The 10,568-nt window shown below is 38.0% G+C and overlaps 1 protein-coding gene and 1 pseudogene across 1 annotated transcript in view; one reads left to right on the top strand and one right to left on the bottom strand.

Moving 5' to 3' along the window:
• Positions 1–1,345: 1,345 nt before the first annotated feature.
• Positions 1,346–4,351, top strand: LOC115581271 (nuclear factor 7, brain-like; annotated as a pseudogene).
• Positions 4,352–6,606: 2,255 nt separating this feature from the next.
• The window catches only part of LOC115581967 (protein unc-13 homolog B-like), a 171,993-nt gene continuing 168,031 nt past the window's right edge, over positions 6,607–10,568 (bottom strand). The window contains exons 39-41 of the mRNA XM_030417580.1: positions 10,137–10,220; positions 9,394–9,553; positions 6,607–9,298 (exon numbers count right to left, since the gene is read on the bottom strand). Of these exons, the coding sequence (XP_030273440.1) occupies positions 9,016–9,298; positions 9,394–9,553; positions 10,137–10,220 (527 nt within the window). The 3' untranslated portion in view covers positions 6,607–9,015. The remainder of the gene's footprint in view (positions 9,299–9,393; positions 9,554–10,136; positions 10,221–10,568) is intronic.

The raw sequence follows: 10,568 nt of genomic DNA, 5'->3' as shown, positions 1-10,568 counted from the left end.
ATTTACCTTATGTGAGTTTTTTCTCATAATTTCAGGGTTTTTTTTTTTATCTCATAATTATACTTTACCATTGATTTGGTTGTTTAGGAGATCATGTTACTTTCAGCCTGTTTGTGTCATTAACATAAATAAAACTATGCATTATTTGTGATTACAGTAATGGTTGTTGGTAATATATTAATGACCCCCACAGGTGTATTATTTTACTCATTTCATGGGAGCTCAGATCCATTCATATGGAAGCTGAGATCTCTCTGGCTCCCACAGAACTTGAGCCCTGGCCAACTGGGAAAGTCTCTTATTTCTGCCCAACACTCATCAACAAGCTTAGTTTACACGTTGTTGTGATGCAAGTTGAGAACAATAATTCATGTTGTACTGACAGTGGAAAGGTGTTGTACAGTAGATTAACAGTGTGTGCAGCCTTTGTCTCAGAGTCGGCAGCAGATCTGAACTTTTAGCTATTACAACAACTGCTGAGCAACATCCAGGTCAAAGGTCGTTGTTCACACAGTCGTTTAGAGGTGGTTTTATGTGGGAGTCTTGATAATTTGGTGCAGATTCGGCTCAGAATATTTTTTGATGGTTATAAGAGACAAGCTGCCAGGATGGAGGATTGACTCGACATCAGCGAACTCAAAAGACTGAAATGTTTCATGTCTCATTCATCTGTTTGTCAAAGATTTGTGTTTGAATCAACATCATATAAACTTGATTTTTAAGTTTTGTTTGCACTTGAGGAAGAGTGACTTTGACGGACTGCTTTCGTTGTCCTATTTATAATTCAAAGCATCCTTAAAGCATTGACAGAACATTAATAAGATGTTTCTTTAAAACCAAAAACTTGATCATTTCTTCACTGTAGAATCATTCAAACTGGGACATATGGAGATAAACTTAATACAATCTAACAAAAGTTTCCCTCTGCTTGTTAACTGAGTGTTTTATATTTAGTCCAACTGGATGAAATGAACACAGTCATTCAGACACATCAGCAGAACATGTTTCCTGTTACTGTGGCTGAAAAATACAGATGTTGTCAAACGTGTCAGACAGCCTGTTGTTAATATTCAGTCCTCTCAATGTTTCTGATCATTTCTGTTATTTATTTAGTTAAAAACAACATGAGAGGTGGTAATTTTTTTCATACATGTTGTCTTCAATTTTTGTTTTTGTCTGATAAGCAAATGCTGAACAGTGAAATTTTTTTCTGAATCCAGACGAATAATATCCTGACAGCTTCATCGGCTGGTGACAACATGACATGACAATATTTATTCTGTCAATGATTTAACCTGTGAGTCATGTAAAAGAAAATGAAAGTAGATTTGACATTGTTGAACAGAGCTGAGGCGCCATTACAGACTGTGAGATCTCTGCTGGAAAACACATGACTGGAGTTTTTGAAGCAATCAAGAGAAGAGACAGAAACTTGGTGAGTCCTGCTGTGAAAAATAACTTCAGTAACAAATGGCTGAAAGAGCTCTTCTTAAAAGTTACCTGAGCTGCCATGTATGTTCAGAGACTTTCAGAGATCCTGTGTCTCTGAGCTGCAACCACAGATTATGTTCAAGCTGCCTGAACAAGCTGGGAACAAGCTGAAAACAAAAACTGTTCCATTTGTAAACGAAGATCCTCCAAAGAATTTCCAAAAGTGGACTTTGGTCTGAAGGAACTGGCTGACTCGTTTGCTGGGAGACAGAAATCTGGATCACCAGAGACAGAAAAAGGAGAGAAGAAGGTGGAGGTGGTGTGTAGTAAACATCAAGAAGAGCCTAAATTGTTCTGTGAGGATGAAGATAGAGCTGTGTGTCACATGTGTGACTTTGCTCACCATGCCGGTCACAAGGTGGTTCCTGTAGAACAAGCAGTCAGTGAGCTGAAGGAGCAGCTGAAATCTGACTTAACGTCTCTACAGGACAAGAGGAACAAATACAAACAAGTGGAGAAAACATATAATGAAGTGATTCAACACTCCAAGAAGCAGCTGTTGTCCACAGAGAGGCAGATCAGAGCAGAGTTCAACAAGCTCCACCAGTTCCTGAAAGAGGAAGAGGAGTCCAGACTGGCAGCTCTGAGGGAGGAAGAGGAGCAGAAGGGGAAGACTGTCAGCAGAGAGATGAAGATGATTGAGGAGCAGCTCTCCTCTCTGTCAGACAGTATCTGTGCTGTTGAAGAAGAGCTGCAGAAACACAACGTGCCATTCCTCAGCAGCTATAAAGCCACTCAGACCAGAGCCAGAGTCCAGTGCTCACTGTCAGATCCACAGCTGGTCTCAGGAGTGCTGATAGATGTGGCCAAACACCTGGGCAACCTGTCCTTCAGAGTCTGGGAGAAGATGAAGGACCAGGTCCACTTCAGTCCTGTCATTCTGGACCCAAACACTGCAAACCCCTGGCTCCATCTGTCTGATGATCTGACCGGTGTGAGATATGGAGACACAGACCAGCAGCTTCCTGATATTCCAGAGAGAAGCAGTGGGTATAACAATGTTTTTGGTTCTGAGGGCTTCAGCTCAGGGAAACACAGCTGGGAGGTGGAGGTGGGAGATCATCCTGACTGGAATGTTGGTTTGGCTAAAGAGTCAGTTGACAGGAAGGGAGAGGCACTTCCTTCACCAAAATATGGAATCTGGTGTTTATTGCATCGCAGTGGAAAATACACTAATGGTGTTGGTCAGACTGTCAGAGTGAAGAAGAGTCTCCAGAGGATCAGAGTCCAGCTGGACTATGACAGGGGGGAGGTGTCCTTCTACGACCCTGAAGACATGACTCACATCTGCACTCACAGAGACACTTTCACTGAGAAACTCTTCCCATATTTCAGTATTGGAAAGGCTGCTGATGCTAAAACTGCTGATGTCAAAATCTGTCAGAGTGACATTTCTCTGTCATGTTCAGGAACGTGAATTAATTGTTTACACTTGTACCTTTAATGTCACTGTATCATGATCTTTAGAGGTTTAATAAACTCTAAAATCATCATGACACATATTATTGTGTCTGAAACAGATCTGATTTGATGTTGATGGTCATAGACATGTTTTTAACTGTTTCTGTTGTCGGACATAAATGATCCTATGTGGTTTTCATGAACAAACTGAAAACATTTAAACCTCCCTGCTTTCAATTAAAAAGTTAATCCTCACTTTTGAAAGACAGTTAAGATTTTTCACAGACCTAGATCACAAAGAAATATCTGAGTAAATAAAGTTTGAATTAGATTAAAAATATACTGAGACAGTGTTGTATTATTCATTCTTAAACATGATACAAATAAATTATTTTACATTATAACTGAATATCCTGCTCAGAAGCATCTTGTCTTTAATCAGATCACAACATAACATAAACTGTATCCACTAAACCAAATATGTTGTGTGATTCTTTAACTTTTATCATCATCAGACATCAGTTTTTGTTTGTCAGATTTCTGGATCTTCTGATGATTCTTTTAGTTCTTTACACTCAGAGTCTCAGTGGTTCAGAGGATCAACACACATTCTGACTCTGATTGATTGTAAATCTTTATCGTCTGTTGTCGAGTCACATGTTGTTTATCTAAAGTGTCTCTACTGTCTGCAATGAATTATGAAAAGTGGTTTTGATCTTCTTTTGATGTTTTCATGGAAACTCACTGCAACAATATTCACACTTAATTCATTAGTTTCAGCTGAAAATCATCATTTAAATACGTTGATTTGTTTGATTTGTTTGAGTTTGATTATATTTCATTCAGCCTGCATGTATAAAGGTGGTAACTCCTACTGCTGATAAACTGTTTACTTTTCATGGATGTCAACAAAATATTTGTTTTGTAAATAATCTGATTGCACCGAGGATGCTCTCTTGGCCTGAAAAAATGGTTATTGTGTAAATTAAACCAGGTCTTATAATAATAAGTTTAAACAAGAAAAAAAACGTGACTGCAAAATGTTGAAACTGTGTGACGTGATCAGGAGACAAACTTTACAACTCAAAGCCGTTAAATCTCAAAGTCATTATTATCTTGTTTGAGTCAAACAGCATCAAGTCATCAGTTTTAGTTTCTGATATTTTCAGGTCTTTTGATGAGTTATCTGAGGAAACATGTTTTAATTTGATTCAATTTTAATTCAGTCTCTGACCCTTACAGTGCTTCTTCATACTGTATGTGACATCTGTTGTTGTGTAAACATGATCAATAACATGAGTGGAAATGGAAAATGTTCAGTTTTTTGATTAAACATAAAGGAACTACCAACATACACTTGAGTTAAATATGTTTTTTTAATCATTTACATGTTTATAAAATGTATATCAGATGATGCAGCTTCACATGATGTGTCATTAAATCACAGCTTTGATACAAATTGTGTCGATAAGGTTGTTATCATTTTCTTGACACACGTCTGTCAAATGATCGTGTAAAAAAACTGCAAATTACGATAAACAGAAATCATGAAAGAAAATTATACAACAATTATAAGAAGAATCCAGTGTTTCATCTGAACTCATTGATGGTTAAATCTTCTTTTTTTAATCTTCAAAACAACAAATTCCTCAGTGAAACTCTTCAACATCAACATTTATGGACCGACCAACTAATTTAGTTAATTTCTTTTATAAAGTCACATGACTCATGAACTGATTGTATATAAAAAAACCCTAATCAGTCTCAAACCACCCTGATGAAGCTGAAAACATGTGAGGAATGAAACATGTCATACTGAAGAAGAGTTGAGCAGCTTGTTTAATACTGATGGAGTTTTATTGATTGTCATGCTGGTTAGCGTCTGATTTAAAAGATGGTTAAACTTTACCCTCCTACAACTTCAATGCAGAATTATAAACTTGGCTGTTAAACATTCAATAATAATAATAATAATAATTTACAATTATCTTCATATGAAATATATTCATTTTCCCTTTTAGACTTTGTGTTAAAAAAAACAGCAGCAGCAGAAACTTTTCAGTTGTATTAAACTGTGTACAGTGAAGTTGTGACAGTGTGTTGGTCCTCATCTCTGTTACAGACAGCCTCATTAAAGAGAGGGAGTACTGAGGCTGGTACAGACACAGATGTAGTGATGCTGTCTGACATTATTTGCTCTGAAGGAGAATACAAATTGTCACTAAAGATTTGCTTCTTTAAACAAGTTGAGTCAGTCAGCAGGACTGTATGATGCTAACACAGTGTATGAAGGCTGTAGACATGATCAACATTTACAAGAAGACAACAGAGTTTAAGAAATGGTTTCACGTCAATGTTCTGTCATATAAATGACAGAAAATGTATATGATGTTTTACACCAAAAACTTGATCATTTGTTATTTCAATTATAGTAATTAATCTCTCAAGAATCATTCAAACTGGGGCATAAAGAGATAAACTTAATACAATCTAAATAAAGGTTTTCCTCTGCTTAACTCAATGTTTTATATTTAGTCCAACTTTATTAAATGAACACAGTAATTCAAACACATCAGCAGAACATGTTTCCTGTTAATGAGGCTGAAAAATACAAATGTTGTCAAACTGGTTTAGTGTTAGTCGGCCTGTTGAAATGTTCTGTCCTCTCCTTGTTTGTGGTCAGTTCTGTTTTTATTTAGAAAAAAGAAAACATGAAAGGTTGTAATTTTTTTATACGTGTTGTCTTTGATTTTAGTTTATGTCTGATAAACAAATGTTGTAAATGTGACATTTTGTGCTGAATCAAGAGTAATGACATCCGGACAGCTCCATCTGTTGGCGACAACATGATATGACAGCATTTCCTGCTGTGAATTATTTAACCTGTGAGTCAGGTAAAAGAAAAAGAAAGTAGATTTGACAGTGTTGAACAGAGCTGAGATGCCATTACAGGGTGTGAGATTTCTGCTGGAAAACAAACATTTGGAGTATTTGTACTGGCTGACTCCTTTGCTGGGAGACAGAATTTTGGATCATCTGAGGCAGAAAAAGGAGAGAAGAAGACGGGGGAGGTGGTGTGTTGTAAATGAGGATGTAGCAAATGACAAAACATGGAATAAAGACACCACTATTAAAGAACAGAATCTAACGACATCATGTGCCACATTTATAAGGTACTTGCCTGCAGGTCTAATTTCAGGTCCAGATGCATCGTTTTTTTCTAATGCCCCCCAAAAGTTATTCGCTCCTCTGAACCAGTTACACATAAAGTGAAGATAAAGAAAGAAAAGAAAGAAATATGTGATTTGGAGCACAGATGAATGAGCTTTCATCTGTCTGTGGCTAAACTGATGTGACACGTCTTCCGCAGCGCAGAGGACTGTGAGTCAGACTACTCAGAAAAACATGCTGAATTGCGAACTCTAAAAAGGTGCAATGGGAAATATTGGTATTTGTCGCATTCTGCGTTTTTCTTTGCATACAAAACATTTTACAGGTTGCATGAGAATCGGAAGGCGGCCTACAATATACCCACTGTTATTGTTTATAATGTGAAACTTAAATTAATGTAGATCACAGTGAGTGAACAGGGTTTAGCTCCTTGCTCAAGGACACAGGCTACAATTTTTTTTTTTACAAGCTTTTCCAACACACACACACACACACACACACACACACACACACACACACACACACAAAGAACAGGAGCCACTGTCTTGATTCATAAATATTTTATATACAAAATATTGTTACAAGTATATTCAACATATGTCACATTAGAATAATGATGAACTACTTTACATACATTTGATCAGTCTTCATATTTCACACTACATACATGAAAAAGATCACAATTCTAGCTGACTTTGTATACAATAAATACATGCTCTGGTTGTAGGCTTTATTTGTATTTATTATTTTTATTTTTTTTACAAACTTACAGTTATTTTAAACAGAGTGCAAGAGTTCAGTCGTCACTACAGCTGTGGCCATTGTAAAAAAAATCCCCTTTAATGCACTAATGTTCCCTGCTGCAGGCCAATATTTGTTCATTTTCCAACAGCAGAACCAACAACACAACTCGGGACTATCTCATCTAAATTCTTAAAAACAGACCCTGTTCAGTTTAGAGCCTAAGTGCAGCTAGTTTTGGCGAATCGGAAGCAAAAAAGGGGGACATCCACAGTGGCCACATCTGTCAGCAAGCAACCCAAAATACATGGAGGGAGCAAGTTCAACATGGCTGGCTGAACAGTTGTGTTCCTTGGCACGTAGTAAACAGACAAGAGTGTGGATCAAAACCCAGTCTCACTTCGGTCAAATGAACAACCTGCCTGCATGATATCGTTTCCATCACAGTCCAGGTTTGTAGTGCGCCTAATCTGGTATTCAGAAAGATAAGATTAGTCCAGTGACTATGCATGCGTGGGCAAGGCTGAGAACTTTTGTTCTCATCCAATTTGAAACTGTAAAAGTAGACGGAAAAAAAATACAGGTCCATTTCTGGTCCTGCATTAAAAGGTGTTAACTAAAACAGGTTGTCAGCATTTGGTCGTTTCCATTCAGGGCAGGTGGACAGGTAAACAGTATTCACATTCACAGTTTGACACGTGGAAAAAACAGAGGAGCTAAACTAAAAACCTCTGACACTGTTTCTTCTCAGTGCAGAGAAGCTGCACTTTGTTCGACAGGCCACAGTCCAGAGGTCAGTCAGTCACACACTAACACAAACTACTATTCCCATAATTCTCTGTCTCTGAAAAAAATCAATACCTTTTTTTCAAACAAGTCTCCCTGAATCCCACTGAGTGTGTGAGCTAGCTATGTTAGCTAGCCAACGTTTTTTTTAAGGCGAAATATTTCATAATTTTCTGTCTTTTCAAGGTTTTACAAAGTATATTCAGTCTAGCGCTGAGCAATATGTTGATATTCAATCATTACCGTGACATTAGACTCCGTATCATCACAGATTTGGATATCATTTATCACGACATGGCATAGGTTTTATCTTTTCCTGTTTTTAAAGGCTGCATTTAAGTAAAGTGGTGTAATTTGTAAACTTAACAGACTTTAAAGCATTTTATTGATGAGTTTCATTCGGCTGCATGTCAATGAATGCGCCGGAGAAAGTCAGAGCGTGAGGAAGGAAGCCGGTGAACGAGACTTAAAAAGATTTCCATCTGCGATGTAGTTTTTTTTTTTTTTTTTTTGAATTGCAGACAACAACTCCCACAATCCCATGCTACTAATGTCTGTTAGTTTGTTTTGGTTGAGAGACCTATAGTGGCAGGAATTACCTACAGTGCGGCTGCGTGAAATAGAACCATAAGCTTATTTTTTTGTTCTGCTCATTTTTGGGAATCATTGTCAGTTATGAAATTCCCAAATTTATCATATTTGAGTAAAACTTTTTTAAAATCTTAATATGTTTTCTTGTGACATTAATCAACTGGTTACTAACCTTCTCCAATTTATCTCATGTCATAGTTACTTTAGTTCAGTAAACAGTCATTTATAAGCAATCAGAAAGTCTTGTTCAGATCCATTCAGTTTAACAACTAACACCTTGTTAACACTGAGTTAGACAAAGACACAAATCCACTCTCTCCAGTGAATGGATGTTTGGTAAAAAGCTGTGGATTAGCGTTGTGAGGACAGCTCTGAAGGCCAACATGTGACACATATGTTTGATTTTGCTACAGATGACAAAAATAGTCATAGTCATTCCTTTAGAAGATCAGGAGGTGAACTAAAACTATGCTTTACCACAGAGTTGGTGATTTAAACACATATGTTGCTTGATTGTAATGCTATGTGTCCTCCTTTTCAACATTTCGAGAGACCACGTCCTTCCAAATCGTACTTGTCGTTCTAACCAAACCACGACAACACGCTTCTTTGTACGGTTTCTTTTGAGGGATCTCATCGGTGTTGATTACTGTCAGTCAGAATCTCAAAGTCTGTGTTGACTCAGGATGAAGATGACAGTGCTCATAAACATCAGACAAAGCTGTGATCAACGCTTGGCCCTGACTCTAAACTCTGACCATTATCCATGTCAATTTTCTTACTGTCACCTTTTCCAACTATCTCTCATCTCGAGTCAGTCAGTGTTTCTGCTGCTCATCTGCCCTCCTCCACGGGACGAGTTTCAGATTTCAGCTTGACAAACTCCTTGGCCACCTCGTCAGCAGGCCGCTGGGACAGGATACGCATCACCGTCATGCCTGTCTCGTCAGTTTGAATGCGTGGCCCCAGCGGACACCAGCACACGCAGCTCTTGCGGTCAGCGACGTCCCGCAGCTGTACCACGGCCATGCCGACCACCCGGTCCGCCCGGCCGAAGCAGTAGTCCTTCACCGTCAGCTGGAGCTCATAGCAGTCTGGGGACTCCTTACCCAGGACACTACATAGCAGAAGAGGAAATTAAAAAACATCAGCCTCTATTTTAGTGCTTGTTTACTACATTTGTAGGTGTCAGAGTTCAGATTTCAAACTCACAACTGGAAAGCCTCGTTGAACTTTGCCGACCAGCTGTTGTTCTTGGACTTCGTGGTGAACTTGCGCTTCTTGTCGGCCAGGAAGGGACCAACCATGGAGACTTCGACGAAAGGCCGGAACATCCCGGACGTCTGCCACTTCATATCATTCGCTGCTATGACTGGATGGAGAGATTTGGAAAACAGACTTAATTTTACAGGTCCACAAACTTCTTGGTAAGCAGGTGGTAATAACCAACTAACATATTTTAAATATCTCTCAAATAACCTCAAAATTAACACAATAATTTGAAGACCTTCAATATGAAGTGTTTCCAAATGTGGTGCTACAAGGAGGAAAACAATACTGTGATGATCGATTAAAGTGTTTTCTTTCTCCGGTTCTTAAGATTCATACATTCCTAATATAATTTCATTTGTATTAATATAATAAAAAAAACATCTGGCCCGACTTTGGGCAGCTCTGCTATGAGGTTTACATCTAAGGCTTTGAATTTTGAAGTTATATAATGAAAAGAGCTTGAACACGCCAAAATTGAGACTAGTTTAAAAGTAGTTTCTGCCTTTCAATTTGATAATAGGAAATGGTAAAAGATCTCCGGTGCTGGATTAGAGTTAAGATTTGAATGAGGAAGAGGTCAGGATTGGTATAGTAGGCTATGCAGTTGACAGATTTAAAGATGTCATTTAAACATCAGGGTGTAATTCTAAAAGTGTGTGTATTCTGAATTGAGGAGGTCTCACCTCTGACATTGATTTTGCGTTCCTTCCCGAGCATCATGTCGATCTGAAGAACAGCTTCCCCGATGGGCTTCTCTATCCCGGCACCTGCAGGACACAACGACCACATGGCACATTAACGTGAATAACAACATCTTTGAAGCATTGCAGCAGGCAGGGCTTAAAACAGATCTCCAATTTAATTACATTTAATTACATTACATTATTTTTTTAATGCAAATTTGAATGCTTTTAAATGATTTTTTTTATGTCTTTTAATGTAATTTGTGTGTGCCTGTAAAGCACTTTGAGTTGCCTTGTGTCTGAATTGTGCTATACAAATAAACTTGCCTTGCCTTACATTACAGTTTGACACGTTTTCATTAACAAGGAGACGTGAAATATAATGCAACATGGTGACTCATTAGTTATTAGAGTAAAGCACCTTTTTAGTGG

This window comes from Sparus aurata, chromosome 5 (assembly GCF_900880675.1).
Source record: "Sparus aurata chromosome 5, fSpaAur1.1, whole genome shotgun sequence".
In the NCBI taxonomy this organism is placed as follows: Eukaryota; Metazoa; Chordata; class Actinopteri; order Spariformes; family Sparidae; genus Sparus; species Sparus aurata.
The sequence above is the reverse complement of the archived record's forward strand: the minus strand, read 5'-3'. Positions and strand labels throughout refer to the sequence as shown.